Genomic DNA, 20,146 nt, shown 5'->3' on the forward strand with positions numbered 1-20,146 from the left:
TTTTTGTTTTTAAATGTATTTATTGATTTTTAAAGCAAAGCAGACAGTCAATAATACACAATAATTGAATGCAAGGAAACATATGAAACCCAAAACTTCCTCCCACCCCCTTGCCCTCACCCCCCAAGTGGAACAGTAGTACAAGTACAGTACACATTGGACAACAAAGCTGCATTTGGTAGCACATAATAATAAAGAACGTTTTTTGGCAAAGACCATCCTTTAGGCACGCGCAGTTGTTAGTATGATGTCTCCACCCATGTAATGGTATCCAGTGGGATCTACTAATGGACTCATAGCAGGGCAGGATGGGACAGCAGATACTCCATCAAGGGGGCCCAGAAATCTTTGGGACGAGTGGATTCCGGCAGCTCCTCCTCATATGTCTGTAGCTGAGTTTTATAGTACACCAGGTCTCGGAGCCACTTCTTTACAGTGGGTGACGTTCTGGCTCCCCAGCATTGCGCCACCGCCCTCTTTGCAAACAAAGTGGAAACTGCGACAATTCGCCTGTTTCTGGGCTTGAGGCGCTTAACATACCCTAGTAGGTAAAGCTCAGGAGAGCAATCCACGGGCTCCAGCACAACATCAGATAAAATGGCCACCACTTCCATCCAAAAAGCAAAAACCCTCTCACACATCCAGGCAACATGAATGAAATCTGCATCTGCCGCTCCACATCTCACACAGTTAGAGGTTTCCTTCGGGCCGTATTTATATAACTGCAAGGGGGAATAGTAAACCTGATGCAAGAACTTGAAATGTATAATTCGGAGATTACAATTAGCCGTGAGGCGACCAGTAAGCTGACAACACGCAGTCCAGACATCCGGCGCAATAAGAGTACCCAGCGCCAGCTGCCAGCGCAAACAAGAGGGGTGTACCTCCATGTCACGTTCACGCAGGGAGGCATTGTGCAGTCTTGTAACTAATTTATTTTGACTCTCTCCTGCCAGGAGCACCTACAGGGCTCATAAAGTGGTGGGCTCAGCAGGATAACCCGGATTCGCGGATAGCTTGGCGAACCCGAACATATGTATAGTTAAACATGAAACTCCGCTCGGAGCCGCTCTCCACTTCTTTTAACATTTTAAATCTACCTTCCACATATAGATCACCCAGCCTGTGGATGCCAGCCGCAGCTATTTCTAGTTGTCAGAGTTCGCCAGGCACATGCCGTGCACTGCATGGGATTAATCTAGGTCCGCGGGCCGCCCCATCCCCCGCAAGTGTCACCACCTGCAGTGGAACAGGGAGTACAGCATCTGCCTCCATAGCCACATGTGGCGGATACCATGATGGGAAGTGCCAGTAATGCGCAAACTGCTCCTGGGCGCACAGGTAGTAGAGGCGAAGGTCCGGAGCCTCCAAACCTCCTCTTTCGAAGGGCTGCACCAACAGGTCCCAGCGGCACCTTGGCTTCCTGCCGCCCCACACAAACGAGAGCAAGACAGACTGGAGAGTGCGAAAGAGGGCTATATTCAGGTAGAAACACCATTTTCACCACCACAATCCTGTACGCCAGAGAGAGGGGCATGTGTGTCCATCTCGCAGCTTGTTCTGAAATACGGATCACTGTGCAGCCGTAGTTTTCAGAGAACACGATGTCAGAATCTCTATGTACCCAAACACCCAGATACTTCACAGGGTCAGTTGTCCAAGTCAGTGGAAAATCCAGCTCCACCTCTTTGGTGAACGTGGTTAGGGGGAACACCACCGACATGGACCAATTGATCCACAGACCGGAGAAGCACTTAAATTGGACATATTCCCTAAGTAGCACAGAGAGGTGGACTTCGGGCTCCCGGACATATAGCAGCGTGTTGTCTGCATAAAGAGAGACAATCAGTGGCCGCTGTCGGAACTGCAAAGCAGCTGCAGCATGCCGCTGCCTCAGTTTGCAGGCGAGGGGTTCCAGCGCTAATGCAAATAGCATAGGTGACAGAGGGGTTCAATAATTGCCCCAATCTACAAAAAGGGCAACAAGAACGAGGCAAAGAATGATAGGCTCATAGCCCTTATAGATATAGACGCTAAATACTTCTCGGGGCTTCTCTTGGAAGAACTAACAGCATGGGCGTCACGCAAAAAATTGATCCCCATCAATCAGACCAGCTTTCAAAAAAATCTGGGGACCACAACAAACATCTTAGCCCTCTCCTTGCTGACAGATACCACTATCAAACAGAGAAAGCCACTATATGTGTGTTACATCGACTTTTCAGCCGCATTTGACAGCATTGACAGAGGAAAACTATGGGCAAAACTCTCAAGGTGGGGAGTGGACCCCAAATTGCTGAAACTACTGATGTTACTACATACAGATACCTGGATCCAAGTAAAACTGGGGGCCGGCAACCGTTTGTCGAAATAAATACCAACTACTAAAGGGTTAAAACAGGGGTGTGTTCTCGCACCGACCCTGTTCAACCTTTTTATGTCCGACCTCTCCAAAGATCTGGATAACTGTAACCACCATGCCCCAAAGCTAGGGGGTCTTACGCTGTCCAACCTGCTATACGCAGAAGACTTGATACTAATCAGTCAAACACCAGTAGGCCTGCAACACCTCATCAACACCACAAGCAAATTTGCCGGAATGAACGGGTTATGCGTAAACACGGAAAAATCGAAGGTGATGGCACTAAATCAAAAATCAAAAAGCAAGTATTCCAATGGTCTCTTCACAACAACAACATGGAAATAGTTCAAGAATACAAGTACTTGGGCATAATTTTTGATTCAAACGGCTCCTTCAAGCGACAAGAAACAGCAATAAGGAACAGAGGGATTTCACTGGCCATTGCGTTAAAAAGCATCAAAAACAAAATAACAGGTCCTAACTTAACCCCCTTGCTAGACTTATTTCGCGCGAAATTGCTGCCGTCAATAACATATGGTAGTGAATGTATGAGAGGGAAGGATGAGATCATCTTAGACAACGTGGTCAGCAAAACACTGCGAATACTATTCTCGATCCCTCCATACACCTCCCCAGCACAGCTAAGGCTCGAGTTTGGCCTACAGAAGCAGCAAATTGCACGTAAAGGCGCATACGTAAAATGCTGGTACAAAGTAAAGAACGCTGAAACAGACTCCCTGAATGCTCATCTCTGGAAAGAGATGGAAACAAACGAGGACTCCCCCGCAATAGTGTACCTCCAAGCAGCCATTAACTCCCCTGTGATAAAAGATCTTTGGGTCTCGAGTTTTACACACAACTGCTTCAAGCGCCTTGTCAACAAATCTGTGAAAACAATCTCGTTGGAAAGGGACAAAGCAGCACTAACCAAGAGGTCCCATGGGTGATTTGTGATTCAAGGCTACACCAGCGCCTCACCACAGCCATATCTCAGCACCAGCTTTTCAAGGAAGGCGAACAAAGCCTTTTTACGGTTGAGGATGGGGGTAACACCATCCAAAGTACATGTCCCCCCCTGGATGTGATTGGACTGTAATCTCAAGTGTAGGCTCTGTAATACCGTAAAGGAGGACGTCCTGCACCTGCTGTGTAGCTGTAAAGCGCTAGATAGTGCCCGAAAAAGCCTACTAACACAGCTCTGGAATCAAAGACGTGTGCGCACTTGCAGACAAGCTTTGCTGATGAGCTTCAAGGGAGAAGACATTCAACTAGCCTGTAGGCTAGTGCGCTTTATTTATTTATTTATTTTATTTTTTATTTTCTAAATTTCTAAAGCGCGAACAAATACCACGAATGGTGTCTCGGCGCTGGGCAGACAGAGAGGCACTTCCTGTGCATTATTGAGTGAATAACCATGTCTTCACTTGCCTTCTGAAGAGCAACAGTGCAGCGCTGGTTTTTATGTGATGGGGCAAGGAGTTCCAGAGCCTCGAGGCAGCCACCAAGAAGCGTCTGTCTCCCCAGGTGACTGTTCTCACTCGTTGAATGCATAGGGATGCGGATGAGGCAGATCTTAGCGCTCTTTTGGGAACATACAGCTGCAGTGATTCCCTAAAAAAGTCGGGTCCTTGGCTATTCATTGCCCTGTATATAATACACAAAGCCTTGAATTTTGTTTTCTTTTTTACTGGGAGCCAGTGCAGTTGGTAAACGACTGATGAGATCGGTGCAAACTTGGGAGTTTTGGTCAGGATTCGCGCCGCGGCGTTCTGCACCATTTGTAAACAGTCAACACTGCCCTAAACCCAGAGGCCAGTAACTAAACTTGAATTATTGTGATTTGTTTCCATATTCTAAGACCATTTTTTTTTATAACTAAAGTCACTACTGATCGCGAAGGAACTTTTCTATTAACGGACAGTACTGTACTAGCTGCACGGCTTCTTTTTTAAATTATTCTAAAAGTGTTTTTAATTGCTTTGCAAAATCGTTACATTTATACTCCTGCTTCCTTCTTGTTTTTATTGAGTATTTGCAAATATTTTAATTAATCATGCAATAAAGAAAGATTATGTTATTATGTTGATAGGTGACAGCGGGCAACCCTGCCTTGTGCCTCCTCCGATAGGAAACAATGAAGACACCCAGCCATTAACTCGCACCCGGGTGACTGGGTCGCTGTACAGCACTCGAAGCCACTGCAGGAAAAAAGGAGGGAAAGCCCATCCTTTCCAGTACTGTAAACATAAAGGGCCACTGTAGAGAATCGAAGGACTTGGCCGCGTAAAATAATACGGCCACCCCCTGAAAGTCTGGCTCAAAATAGTGCAGAGTGGAAAATAGTGTACACAAATTATGAGTGGTGGAACGCTCCATAACGAATCCCTATTGGTCCGGAAACACCAGCAGGGGAATCAAGGGCTGCATTCTAATTATGAGTGGTGGAACGCTCCATAACGAATCCCTATTGGTCCGGAAACACCAGCAGGGGAATCAAGGGCTGCATTCTAATAGTGATAATTTTCGCTAGGATCTGTGCATGTATACTGATCATAGATAGGGGTCGGTATGACCCGCACTGATTCAATGGCTTATTTAGCTTCAGGAGAGTGACCAGCAGGGCCTCATGGAGTGAAGAGGGCAGCTTCCCGCTCACATATGCTTCCGCATAGACCTCCAGTAGCCATGGGGCGAGGTCTGCCACATATGCCTTATAGAATTTGCTAGGCAGTCCATCCGGGCTGCAGCTTTGCAGGTCGGAAGTGACATGATGGCCTCTTGTACATCATCCTCATGGAACAGCTGCACGAGGTACTCCCGCTGCCCGTCGGAGAGCCACCCAAGTGCCACATCATCAAGGTACTCGTGTATCTACCCCGTCGGTGGGGTCGCTTTAGCCGCATACAGGCAGGTATAGAATTGCATTATTACATCGCAGAGCTCAATGGTCGAATGGTGGGCCTCCCCAGCTTCATTGAGGAGTTAGGTTATTTGCTCCTGGCGCCTTGGCTCCGACAATTTCTGAACCAACGAATTGCCAGGGCGACCTCCCTCAACATAATATTGTGCTACTCGACACCAGGAACAGTGCAATAGCTCCTGGTCCACAGTCTTGTTATGCTCAGTGAGCAATTTCCATATGGCAGCCAGTTTTCCTTCAGATGGGTCAGATTCATATTCCCGCTCCAATTTAGATATGTCAGATGCTAATTTTGTAATCTGTCAACGAATGTCGCGCAGACCCGCTAACTGGGCCCCTAAGCATGCCCCCGCAATGTCACCTTAAATGCTTCCCAGAGCCTTCTCGCACTGTCTACCGTCCCCTCATTTTCCCTGAAGTTGTTTTTTATGGCTTCTGCTGTACTCTGTTTAAAGACTGGATCCGTTAGTTCTGAAGGCTGCAGCCGCCATGTAAACGGCACAGTCCGATATGCAGGTATCTGTAACGTCAATAATACCGGGGAATGGTCTGACAGAGTTCGGGACTCGTGCGACACCGCCGTTGTCCAGGCGCAGACCACTTCAGAGACCAGCCAGAAGTCGATGCGGGACCACAAGCCATGCACGGAGGAAGCGAACGTGCTCTGATGGTCCGCGGGATGGCGGGTCCGCCATATGCCCTGCAAATGGCCAGAGTCCAGAAGCCCAAGTAAGACTTCCGCGGCACATTTGGGTCTGGCCCCACCACGACCAGTGCCGTCAATGGTGGTGTCCAAACATAGATTATAATCCCCTACCCATATAATCGATGCCGGAGGAAGTATCGATATCCGACACCACACATCCGAATAGAACGAGGGGTCCTCCACATTCGGTCCATAGATATTCACAATCACCACACTCTCTCCAGACAATCGGCCATGCACCATCACAACCCGGCCCTCATTATCCACCTCAGTCCTGATCACAGTAAAAGGCACTTCCTTTTTCACTAGAGTCATTACTCTCCTGGAATATGAGGAAAACGAGGAAGAGACCCAGGCTCCTGCCCACTTAGTGCCCATTTTGCTAGCATTTTCAACCGTAAGGTTGGTTTCCTGGAGGAGGGCAACTTGCACTACCATACTGTCAAGACAAGCAAATACTGATCTTATCTTTTTAGGTCCTTTGTTAACTAGATGTGCATACAGTTTTGTTCCTGGTCGGGAGCCCAGCGGAGGAGTTAGTAAGTGGAAATCGCGATCCCGGGAGGTGCGGGACACGCGTCAAAGAAAGAGCAGCGGGCGGCCTGGAGGCTTCGTGGACGAGCGGAGCTGATTCCTAGTAGGCCGGCTGGTGAGTGTGGGAGCACCAGCGTCACCTAGGCCCTGCAGTTGCGGAGACCGAGGCAGACCGTGGTGCCAGCGGATCACGAGGAGGAGTACTGGAGAGCAGGACACGCCTGGTGAAGAGGAGCAAAGCCGAGGAACATAGTAGACGTGTGCCCGCCCCGGAGGACTTAGAAATACAAGTAAGGCTGTCGGGGCTGTGGAGAACATCGATGGACCACTGAGCATACACACAGCCCAGGACAAGGTGGGTGTCTCCAGGAGGCCAGAAGGGGAGATGTGAAGCGTAGCCCTGCAGGTAGTCTATGCTTTAAGCCGGGAACCCCAGAGAGCTGGCTTCTGGACCCAGAGCACTAGAATCAGGATGTGCTGATCTGGGGCCGCCATTTTCTGCTGAGGTTGCTGTGACTCTTACTCTGGGTCCACCATCTTGTTGGCCTCGACCTTGTCCTGCGTGTACAACTGGCCTTCTTTCATTAGCCTGTCCAAACCTGCCATTGTTTGCTATCAATGCTGCAGAAGTTTTGGAGAAATGTGTCATGGGAGTGCTTTTGTGTGTGTGTCTGTGCGTGTATGAGGGGGTGTGTGTGGATGCACGTGTGTGTGTGTGTGCCTGTGTATGTATGAAAGACTATGTTCACATTTCTTTGTGTTTGTGCGTGTGATGGTGTTTTTGTATTAGAGCATGTGATTCTATGTGTGCTTGTGTTTGTACGAGCGGTTGTTTCTGTATGTGTGCTAATGTCTGTGCATATGATGGTGTGTGCATGGATTTGAGTGTCTTTGTATTAGAACATGGGTATGTATGTGTGCTTGTGTGTGTGGATGTTTCTGTATGCGCACTTGTTTGCGCCCTCTGTTCGCGTATGAGAGTGTGTGCGCACATTTGTGTGTGCTTGTGCATGTCTCTGCGTGTGATGGTGTGTGTGTGTGTGTGCATGTATTTTGTGTGTAAGTCCTTGGGTATTTTTGTTCTGGAGCATGTGATTGCATGTGATTGTATGTGTGCCTGTGTGTTTGATAGTTTCTGTATGTGTGCTTGTGTGTGTGTGCGTGTCTGCGTGTATAAGAGTGTGAGCGCATTTGTGTGTGCTGGTGCATGTCTGTGCATATGACGATGTTTGCGTGTGCATGTATTTTGGGTGTTTTTGTATTAGAGCATGGGATTTTCTGTGTGCTTGTATTCTAGGATATTTTCTGTCTATGTCCTTGTGTATGTGCGTCAAGGCGCATTTGAGAGTGTTTGCTCACATTTGTGTGTGCTTGTGCATGTCAGTGCGTATGATGGTGTGTGCACGCTGGATCTATTATTCTCGGGAGGCTGCTGTCCTGGATATTGACTTTAATTGCCAGATGCCTGACCTTAGGATGGCCACCCGTGTACCAGTGTACCAGTGTACAGTAAAGTCCCCTGCCTGACCCCAAGATGGCCTCCATAATGGCCCCCTACATGTTGTTTTGCTTCCCTGGGATAACAATTGGACATTGACCAGACCTTGAACCTATCCCTTAACCTGCCTACTCATCAGGACTTGGAACCTGCGGAACTTACCCCAGACTGTGGAGACCTAGCGATTTGGCTGATGCCCGGTGGTGCTACCATATAGCTAGAGAGGAGATGGGTTGTGGACTCCCCCCCCTGAAGTCACCTACCGAGACGGACCTTGGGCAGATTTTCCCCTCGTCTCTATGTCCTATCTTCCTCCTGCCCCTTTACCCTATCCCCTTACCCTTCCTTGCTACATTCAACTTGTCCCCTATGTTCTTTAAATACCTTTCTTGATATTTATGTAACTTTTAACTGATGTAAATTGCAAAATTATTGTTCCTTATGTAAGGCGCTCTGATTCCCTCGGGTCTAGCCAGTGCTATATAATAACTCATTCATTAAATTTGTTCCCATTTAGTTCTCTTTCTCCCTTTGTCTACCTCCGTAGCTCCTAGCTCCTATCCCCTCTCCCCTGAATCTCTCATCTTGCTTGCTAGTCTGCCTAGCCCCCTGTCCTTTGTGCCCTTTGACTAAGCACTCCTACTCCCCTTTTTGGGGAAAGATCCAATATTTATAATCTGGAGTCTCAGCGAACCCGCTGAGAGAGTCCACTGCGCCAAGGGAGCCACTCACAGCTGAGGTATGGTATGGCACCGCTTGCCAAAGCACTCCCTCTCCCCTTTTGGGGAAGGATCCAGAATGTAGGCCTTGGAGTCTCAGAGACCCCTCTGAGAGGGTCCACTGCCTAAAGGGAGCCATATGCAAATCAGTCTGACCCTGTGCCTCATGGGAACAGTCCAGCCCGAACTGCCAAGCCACGTCTTCCCTGGACCGGAAACAAGCATCCTGGGACTGGTTTCGGATTCATAATCCTCATCAGCCAGGCTATCTTGAATCCAGTGGCCAAGTGAGCAAGGGACTCACGTCTGAGCATACCCTGTCAACTTAGGGCGAACAAAGCGATACAAAAGGGGATGATGGACGGAGCGTTTGAACCAATCAAACACTCACCCCAAGTCAACTGATCTGGGTTTATACCATCACCATTCTTTAGCTCACTCAGCCATCCCAGTTCAGACATGGCCCCTTTTGTATCGCTTTGTTCGCCCTAAGTTCGGGCTGGACTGTTCCCATGAGGCGCAGGGTCAGACTGATTTGCATATGGCCATGTCTGAACTGGGGTGGCTGAGTGAGCTAAAGAATGATGATGGATTAAACCCAGATCAGTTGACTGGGGGTGAGTGTTTGATTTGCTCAAACGCTCCGTCCATCATACCCTTTTGTATTGCCAAGATGGATATGAAAACACAATTTAAGGACTGCTATGCAAATACCAGGCTGGAAAAAGAGCTATCCAAACCTTCGGTGTCCCTTTATAACAGCCTATATCATATTGATGAACTTCCTTTATATTTATCTCTGGATTTGTCAAGGTGGAAACGGTCAATTCTCTTTCACTTCAGAGCAGGGTCAATCCATTGGTTCCTATTTTTTTTTTAAATTTTGACACAGAGGGAAGTTTCCACCTGCCCCTATGACAATCAATCCAACAATCATTACTGCACTTTATGTTCTTTTGCAAATTGCATAGCCAAGCACAAAATCCCTTTTTGATTCCCTTGTTAAGGAAGCTAGGTTTCTGACGTTGTAGACCAGCTCTCCTTAATCTACAATCCCTAAATTCACCCAACACTGTTTTTAGTGTTTGCACCTTTTTGAAAGCAGCTATTAGGGTTAGACGAACCATTTGGGTTAACGTGTTAGAATTGTATGTGCAACGTGATGTAGCATACAGAGTTTGATGAAATGATTTGGTTCAATTTTAGGGGATAGTAGGAGCACATAGAGGACCCTATTTGAGGTTTTTATTCTCTTCTCCATTACCTTTTTTTGCTTTTTAAACCTCAGCCACTCCCTATACCAGTGTAATGGAGCACAGAAATCTGACTATGACTTGCACCTCATGTTTTAACTATGTATTATATTGACTGTGGTAATATTGCTTTTATGGTTTTCTATCTCAAAAAACCGAATAAAGTATATATTGATTGATTGATTGACTTGCACCTTTTTGCTCATCATAAACATAGTTGTTTGATGTATTGAGGAACGTTTAAAGTTAATTCTGAAGTTTTTCTCATAGGACAGCTACAGCCCTTCATAATGTAAACAGCTGTTGGTGGCAACTCACTGCGTATGTATGCAAACACCTAATTCTTGTGGGTACCACTTTTAAACATTAGGCACTCTAATATGTGGGCAACAAGGCCTACTTATGGATGTCTTGTGTAATATTTAAAATTCGGGTTTATTTTGACAGGTTTGCTACAAGTTTAAAATCTGCAGGACTCAGGCTATACAGGTAGGAATGTTAAGTAGGCCAATACGAGTTAGATGATTGTCCCATCTTTTAAGTGTCAGAGCACTTAAACGTGATCCTGGATAGCAGTGTCCCACTGTACAGAGTTAAAAAACAAGCAATACCACCAAATAATGCTACTTTTTCACACTTGCCATAAAGATATGGACAATTAACTCAGGGACATTTTCTGTTTCTGTTATCTCCGTGATTCCACATGATAATTTAAGTGCCCAAAAGCTTTAACTGAGAAAAAACAGCAAACCGTACATATGCCTACTGCATTACAAAATCAAACCTACAAGCTTTGCCAAGTTTTTCTCAAATAATAATAAAGGTCTGCTGCCTTTAAGAACCTTTAACTATTATTAAAGCAGGCCAACTAGTTGGAACATTAACATGAGGTTTGTTTGAAGAGAAAATACAGCATTCAGACTGACATAAATGTGTGACATTAACATGAAGTATGTATCTTTAGTTCATGTTCTGAGTCACCATATTGCAATATTTTCATGATAGATTCAACCTTTCTTTGACAGCTTGTGGCGCCTAGATTGCAATCCTATGCTCAGTGTAGCCCTGGTTGACTAGATACCAGGACATTTTCTGATGCAATATGCTAATTCTTGTTTGATGCATCTATCTGTATACTCTTCTTTAAATTGAAGCATGTCCAAACGAAATAGCTTCCCTGGCTGGAGTTAGGGAGCCCCATACTTCCTGAGTCACCTAACAGTCAGAACAGGGCGGCACCGCTGCTCTTCCCCTCGTGGTCTAGTGTACTGTTACAGCTCACCTACTCCATCAAAGGTGGAGTTGAATGGTTTCAGTGTGGTGCTGCAGTGGGAAGGGTAGGGGTTTCAACAAATAGGAGCAGGCTGACCCCACTTTTTTGGCTTGACCCTATGCATCACAGCCTCGCATCTTTGGATGATACCTACAGCCCCACAGCTTGCTGTAAGGGCTCCTGGCTGTCCATCCTAGCCATCTCTGGTTTTCTCCTGAGCTGGGGCTCTTCACCTCCTCAATATCACCCCAAAGGACCTTCATAGCAGAGAGCACTTTATGCTTGCAATAAAGCACCCAAGCATTCATCCTCTTGCTGGTTGACTGTCCACACTGTCCTCTTTTCTGGGAACTACATCATGTTTATTGACAGGAAGTGTCCACAGAACACCCTCCTTTAGAGCACTTGCTGGTTACTTCCCACTAAGTCTGGGTGTATCAAGAAACTGGTGTCATCAGCCCTGGAGAAAGTCCAAAGAGTCCAGGAGTACATACTTTGAATAGGCGTACACCCAAGGCCAATGAGAGGGATCAGAGCAGTCCTTTCTTGCTAGGCTCTTTCTCAGATCTTCCTATCTGGGTATGGATTTCAGAAGACAGGTAGTGATTTCTGAAATTGGAGAGGCACCACATCATTAACAGTTTAAAAGTTTCAGTACTCCGTCCATCATCCCCTTGTGTTTTCTTTGTTTACCCTAAGTTGGCAGGGTATGCCCAGATTTGGGTCCCTTGCTCACTTTGCCACTGGATTCAGACTAGCCTGGCTGATGAGGGGTGTTACCCCAAAACTGGTCCAAGGATGCATGTTTCTGGTCCAGGGAAGACCTGCTTGGCAGTTCGGTCAGGATTGTTCCCATAAGGAACAGGGTCAAGACTGATTTGAATATAGCTGGGTCTGAACTGGGGAGGCGAAGTGAGCTAAAGAACGATGATCGACTCAACCCAGATCTGTGACTGGCGGTGAGTGTCTGAAAAGTCTCAGCGCTCCATCCATCATCTCCTTGTGTTTGCTTTGTTTGCCCTAAGTTAGCAGGGTATGCCCAGACGTGGGCCCCTTGCTCACTTTGCCACTGGATTCAAACAAGCCTGGCTGATAAGGGGTGTTGCATCGAAACCGGTCCCAGGATGCTTGTTTCCGGTCCATGGAAGACCTGGCTTGGAGGTTCGGGCTGGACTGTTACCATAAGGAACAGGGTCAAGACTGATTTGCATAAAGCTGGGTCTGAACTAGGGTGGCAAAGTGAGCTAATGAACAACCCAGATCAGTGACTGTGGGGGAGTGTCTGAAATGTTTTAGTGCTCTGTCCATCATCTTCTTGTGTTTGCGACATCATCTCTCCTCATCTACTTCACATTCAAGTCACCCATCCACTGATGGCCCAACAACTATACAGTATTTTGGGAAAAATCAAAAATTGCAGTTCTCTCCAAAAATCAGACCAGGTCATTCATCAGGGCGTGTCTTTTTCCACGAGGACTGGCCTTTTGCCTTCAAAATTTCAAAGAGACCTTCTGCTGGACAGCCAATACAGAGGTTGCTCTCTCCCTATTGTTAAGACTGTTTGCTGGAAATACCAATCTCACTCCCTTCCGTCTGCTGGACAATCTTAATCTCTGTGGAATGGAAGTTTTGTCATTGTAGTCCTTGATCTGCCATGTGGTAGATTTAGAGTGACTACCCTACTCTAAATTAGGTGTGTTAGTTGAATTAGTTAAATAAAATCAAAGTAAATTTGCTTTCATTTAACTTATTTAATCACAATATAAAAGGTGATCACGAAAAAAGGTCAGAACTGGCCTCTGCAGGACTGGGTGGTTCTTGCAGGATTGAGTCCACCCCGGAACAATGGTGGCAGCTCTAAATGAGTATGGGCCAGTGCTTAATTTGAGCCAGTAGATCCAGTGCCTATCACCAGCACTTAATTGTCAACACTGGCGCTTGTGACAAGGTGGTGCTGTCTGGCTAATTTAGATATGACCAAAACAACTGTTAATATTAATTCAAAATACAATAAAAATTAATTATTATCTGCCACCAAAGCCATTCTTACAATTTTGAGTTCCTGATATAGTCCAGATTGTCACTCTTGTAGGAGTGTCATTGTTAGGAGTTGTGTTGTTACAATCATTTGCAGCATGGGAAAGGCAATATGTAGTACAAGCTGTAGTAGCCTCTCGATAAGAGCCCTGGCACTTATTTATTTTCAAATTAAGCACTGGTATGGGCATTTCTGGTGCCAATCCTGACACAAACGTAGCAATTAATTGCAGATTCTTGGATTTCTGGCATGAATGGGCTCGCACATTGTGGAATGGTGGAAATTCATGGCAGATCGAAGGAAATCCAAGCATTGAAGGAACCGTGATGTAAAAAATAATTACCTGCCTGATTTTGTGAATTTGCTCAGGTTTACTAAAAAGAAATAGTAGTTTATAATAGTAGAATATGTGTTTTTAGAAACTGGTAATTTGATTAGTTAGGGCATAATTGCTTTAGTTCCCAATATTAGTTAAGACTGTTTTATTGACAATGACCTGAGACTGTTAGATTTTTCTACACTTTTAATTTGATGTGGGAATCTGCTTAGAAAGTGCATGATGGAAAAATGAAAGCCAATGGACTGTAGTCATGAAGATGCTATATACAGTTTAAAACACAATGGGCCTGATTACGATGGTGGTTGGACCACCACCGACAGGCCGTCAGTGGCAGTCCGCCCACCATCCAGCATAGCGGTCCAACCGCCGTATTATGATGCGGTTGGTCCATCCGCTGCGGTCGGAGGGACCGGCCGTTGCATCCTACAGGCTCAAGGAGCTACATGGATCATATTCCCTGCAAATGGGGAAGAGCCTTCGCAGCAACTCTATGGGGATTACAATGTCCTTTTCCGCGCCACCATGAAAAGGCTGTCGGAAAGGGACGTTGGGGACCCCTAGCAGGGCTCCCATCCCCGTGGTCCTCCGCTATAAGGCCCAGGGGGCACTACAGGTGCCCCCCCTAAGCAACCATGCCCCTTGTGCCAGGCACCACATGGTCAGCGAGGTTTCAAAACATCCTCTTTTCCATTGTGGCCTGTGCTGTGGTCTTTTTCTGGGCTGCAACACAAGCCGCAATGGAAAAGGGGATGTGTCCAACAGCCTACACGGCCATCACATCTTAATTTGGTGGGTGGAATTACCAACTACATGTCGGTCGATTTCCAATGCAGTATTATGGCGATTGGATGCTCGTACAACCGCCATTGCAATTAGGCCCAATGTTTTTTAAATTGCCTATAATGCTTATGGCTGAAGCTGATCCATTTATAAAGCCTCATAATGAAGTTGAGCTTACTTACCTGTTTGGTGTAATTTGAGAGAGCATATACATGGTGTGACATTTTAATTTTTACCAGATTCCACATGCTCATGAGTCAAGGGGAGATGCATCCATGGAATGAGGAATTTTACCACATTGTTACCTAACTTGACACTTTGTATTCTTGAGCAGTCGTTTGTTCTAACATGTACTTAAAAGCATATAACAAGTCAATAAATTGCAGAATAAAAAACAGTAACTCACATAAACACTCCTGTGAGTGTGGTTCATGATGGTAATGTTCACTATTGTGATAATCTCCGGGGAGCTCCCATCATCCGTTTTGGGGGTTGCCAGGTCACCGTGCTCCAGTCCATAGGGATAGAGGATGGATTCTGAAGGAACTAAATATTAAAGGAGTGTTACAACCTGCCCGAGACTTGTTGTAAGGCTGCAATATTTGCAGTACACAATAACAACACATCACCAGTATTAGGACAAATCTTTTAATATTGGCTTACATGGACTATTGCATTTCACAATGAGATTCAGAAGACTTGTCGGGGCTGATGAACTCACCTAGGATCAGACCATGCCAATATATTTACATTTGTGGTGTTTCAATCTTTAAAAAAACCTCTCCATCTGCACTCATGCAACAACTTATTTTAATGTTACATCAAAAAATTGGTACGACAGATCTAGGACTTTATTCTCCTAGAACTTTAATCACATACATGTTCTAGAGTTTACCAAACCCACCAATGCCTACATTACTATTAGACCTGAAGCCTTCCCCCAAACCATTTTCCTTCTTCCTTCATTCATTTTTTGCTGGTCTTGCCCTAGGCTGTAAATTAAATGGTACTACTTGGCCTGCAGTACTGACTGTACCATTCTCTTAAGTAGCCATTCAACCTGCCTCAGGCATGCAACTGCATTCTGTGTGTACTGTTTAAACTGGCATTTCGACCTTGCAAAATAAACCTTTTGTCAGGGCTATACCATCCATTATAATACATATACGTCACCCCTTGGTAGAGCCTAATCATGCCATAGGGCAGGGTGCAGTGTATTCAATAAGGTGGATATGTACTTTTAACCTTTACATGTCCTGGAAGTGAAAAACATCTACATTTGTTTTTTACTACTGAAAGGCCTGCTTCTTCCATAGTATACCATTGGGTTAACTTATTACATTTATTTTGTGATCACATTTAATTGGGAGCAGGTAGAAATGTCGAGATGGGAGTCTTAAGAATTGTAATTTAAAGCCCTGTGTAATGTTAAATTCTGATTTTAAGTCACAATTCTGAAAATGCCACTTTTAGAAAGTTGAGGCGGCATCTGGGACCGGATTGGGGGTATCAGCCCTCATCAGCCAGTCTTGCTTGAAACCAGTGGTACAGCGAGCAAGGGACCCACGTCTGGGCATATCCATCCCACATAGGGCAAAAAGTGCTGCAGCAACAAATCATGGACGGAATGCTGAGTAAATAAAACATTCACCTCCAGTCAAGAGATCTGGGTTGAATCCATCGTTCCTTTGCTCACTAAGCCAGACCCCGCTCCTAGGCATTCTAGACAGCAAGCTAAACATGATATTCAGGTCAACTCTGTCTTCTCCTTCTGCTTCTTCATCTTCTTCATGCTTCATAAGATATTCAAATGGCTATCCCAAAGCTCAGGAACCACCATCACCAGGCCCTCATCTCCAGCCGACTCGACTACAGCAACACTCGCTATGCAGGAATCGCAACTCAGCTCCTCTGACGACTACAAACCATACAGAACGTCGCAGCCAGACTCATCTTGGATCTCCTTAGTTGAACCCACAATACACTGTACCTCAGGGTATTCCACTGCCTCCCAGTACAGAAAAGATGCAATTTCTATCTCCTGACCCATCCATACCAGCACCTACACAACTGGGGACCTGCCTACTTGAATCACAACCTGAACTTCCATCAGCCCACCAGACACCTCCGCTCAATGCCCCTTTCGCTAACCCTCCCCTCTGCATCTGGCACAGCAGATGCAGAGGTCGTTTCTTCTCCTTCCTTGCAGCGAAGACATGGAATGGGCTACCCTTTCATCTACGCACCTCCCCATCTCTTCCTGAGTTCAGAAGGTCCCTGAAGATCTAGCTATTAGGATCATCAACTGGACCCTGGCAGTTCCTGGATAACCTCACAGGTGACAAGTAGCGCTCTACAAATCTACTGATTGATTAATTGACTGATTGATTTATTCACTTTAAGGAGAGAAAACAGATAAGAAGGAAACACTTTTTTGAAGGCAATAGTTACACAACTGAATTCCTATGTATCAAGAAGTGATTAGCAGTAAAATTAAAGCTAGCTTTTGCAACAGTAATTGTCAATGTCATCTGCCAAGCCTGTTGCTTGACAGAACAAAGAACAGTCGGGCAAATAGCTAACTTGCTGATAGTGAAAATATTAGATTAGCAGCCGTATATAAGGAAGACAAAAAGCCACCCAGGTCTCTCTTGGCCGGACTAAATCTCATAGAAGAAGCCAAATTGCGAGAAATGTTGCTATTAAAATTAACCGATAGTGTATAGATTATATGTCGTACTTAGTTTTTATTGTAAGTAACAAGGAGAGTATTTGTTGTTAAACAAGTTCTGGGAAATGAATGGTCTCTTAAAGTCTTTTAAAGAAACACAGATTCACTCTTTAACACTTGTTAAAACATATTTGGAAACATTATAGATATTTGACTGAATCAGAGTTTCTTGCTTCCATTCTATGCCTTTCCAAAAGACCTTCATGGAGATGTATGGAGCATGTGAATATGTGGTAGTTGTACAAAGAAACACGTGGAGCAGAGAACATGGCCTGAGTAACTGCAACTATTAATGTTTTTGAATATAAATAAGAAAGACCTGCAGAACATGGGGTTTACAATATATGTATATCACTTTTCAACAAAGAGTATACGATTGTTGTGAAAGAAGTGAAGGTGAGTAAGTCAGGTATGCAAAACAGGCTCAAAATATAAATATGTTTTTAGGGGCAGCCACAAGCTTCTTTAGTTATCAGCCCAACACAAACACAAGATACAGAACATAGCATTGAGAAAAGGACTTGAGTCAGATCTCTTTAGCCATTGGTCTTCTCTGGTAAGCCCCCTTCAGGCAGGAACCTGCTGGGCTGTCTATCATATTCTCAAACAAGACCATGGGCTGCTGCAATGGTAATTGGAGCTGGTGATGGGGTGGATGTAATTCTTGTTTTTGAAGAGTAATAAAGTTAGTTTGCACTATGGTGACTATTCCTCATATTTTCTACTCTCCTTGCCTTTTCTTTTACACCATCTTTATTGTTTGAGTTTGTATATTTTCACTGATAAAGAAAACGCAACACAAGGGAAGCCATTCAGTCTCCACATCTTTCCTGGTGTATACTAACCAGCTGGAGAAAGTACGCTATTTGTCCTTTTCTAATGGAAAATTAAGCATTCCTGTTAGACTTGGCATCATAGACGTGGGTCTCCCTTCCATTTTTTCACTGTTGCCTCCTGTGTTTTTGCTTTGATTTTGCTGGTCTAGATGCTCTGGGCACTTTGCCACTGCTATTCAGTGCCAAAGTGCAAGTGCTCCCTATTTTAAACTGTTATAATGGATTAGTGACTCCATGATTGGCTTTGATTTACTTGTCAGACCCTAGTACAGTGTGCCATATGTGCCCAGGGCCTGCAAATCAAATGCTGCCGGTGGGCTTGCAGCACTGGTTGTGCCACCCACAGAAGCACCTTGTAAAGTATAGGTCAGGCCTGTCATTGCAGAGCTTGTGTGCGGCCTAGGGCTGCCATGTCGACTTGGCATGTGCTAACACTTGCCAGTCCATAAACCTTCCCTTTTCTACATATTAGTCACCCCTAAGGTAGGCCCAAGGGCAGGGTGCATTGTATGTAAAAGGAAGGACATGCCCTGATGTGTGTGGCTTGTCCTGATATTGAGTTACAGCCAATTTAGTTTTTCACCATTGCAAGGCTATCTGTTCCCATAGGCCAGAATGGGCGGTTTGATTATCACATCTTTTAATCCTATCTGACCCTAGGAACAAGATGGGAATATAAAGTTTAGTATGCCTGAACTCAGAATTTTAAAATACATCTATTAGTGTGGGTGATTTTTACATTTTGTGTTTGAAAATACCACTTTTAGAGAGTAGGTACTTTCTTGCCTAACCATCCAGTCTGCCTCTGCTAGGGTTGTGTAATCCATATCTGGTTTGTGAGTGACAGGTGGCTGGAGAGGGCTTTGGCTCTAGTAGTCTGATGGGTCAGAGCTGGGCTGAATAGGGCCTGCATTGAATAGAGAGTGGGGGGCGGAGATTCTTTCACTGACCTGAGCCTTCATAGAATGGAGAGCAGAGGGAGGAGATTTCCTTTGAGCTACCTGTGCCAGGTCTGCCTTCAATAATATTGTCTCCACCTCCCCCCAGGAAGCTACACAGAACTGGTTTTGGCTGGGCACAGGCACCCTCTGCCTTCAGAGGATAAAGGATTTACTGGTATAAATATCAGGCCCATACTCCAGGACTTTAGAACACTTCTGGGAATCAAGACAAACCTTTGCCAAGGAGAAGAACCAAGAATGCTGTAGGAGGAGACTTCCCCTCTGCTGTGCTATTTCTAGGGTTGGCCTGCAGTGGTTACTTTAATTGCCAAGAAAAGGGGAAGAGACCATTTGTGCACTTTTTATAATCTTGAAGAAGAATCTCCAAGGGCTTGAAGTGTGCTTGCCTACTGCCTGAAGTCTCAGGGATACAAGACTTCACCACCAGCTCCTCTTAATTCTACCTGCAGAGAGGTACCTACTGTTGTTTGGGCCCTGTGAGAAGACTGCGTGTCACTGGGAGCTGGAAGCGCGACGCAACAAGAAGCTTGTCGCCGCCGCAGCAGTTGCCGTTGCATTGTGGGAGAAGCGTGTTGCAGGGCTTGTCGCTGCTCAGAAGTTACCGAGTTTGTGGGCATGCATCGCATCCAAAGTTGTCATATTGCATCAAAGACGCCATTTTGTCGCATCACACCGGATTGTCGCATCGCATTGAGGCGTCATCTTGTCACATCATAACCGGAACGCAGTAAGAAACTGATGCATCACCTCCTCTACGGTAAGGAACCAACACATCACATTCCCTGCACTGTAGTAAGGAACCAACGTATCACCTCTCCCGATGCAAGGAACCAATGCATCACCTTCCCTGCGACCCTTTTGTTTGTATTGCGTGACGCATCTAAGGTACTTTGAGAGTAAAGTGTTGCATTAACCATTTACATTGAACTAAGCTATTTCTACCATTTTAAAGTCTTATTTTTATTACAGTATTCTGGATTTTTGTTGTTTGGTATTGTGTTAAGTCTAGTAAAGATTACTTATTTTTCTAAACTGGTGTAGTGTCCTTTTGTAGTGTTTTCACTGTATTACTGTATGTGTTCACAAATGCTTTACACACTGCCTCTGAGATAAGCATGTCTGCTCGTGCCAAGCTACCAAGGGAGTGATCAGGGGTTATCCAGGAGTGTACCCCCCTTTCCCTGACTAGAAGCA

At 45.4% G+C, this 20,146-nt stretch overlaps 1 protein-coding gene across 1 annotated transcript in view; it reads right to left on the bottom strand.

Moving 5' to 3' along the window:
* LOC147701284 (alpha-tectorin-like) overlaps window positions 1-20,146 on the bottom strand; it is a 550,081-nt gene that overhangs the window by 493,670 nt on the left and 36,265 nt on the right. The window contains exon 2 of the mRNA XM_086930016.1: window positions 14,830-14,969. Coding sequence (XP_086786142.1) covers window positions 14,830-14,969 — 140 coding nt within the window. The remainder of the gene's footprint in view (window positions 1-14,829; window positions 14,970-20,146) is intronic.

Source organism: Lissotriton vulgaris, chromosome 7, assembly GCF_964263255.1.
Source record: "Lissotriton vulgaris chromosome 7, aLisVul1.2, whole genome shotgun sequence".
In the NCBI taxonomy this organism is placed as follows: domain Eukaryota; kingdom Metazoa; phylum Chordata; class Amphibia; order Caudata; family Salamandridae; genus Lissotriton; species Lissotriton vulgaris.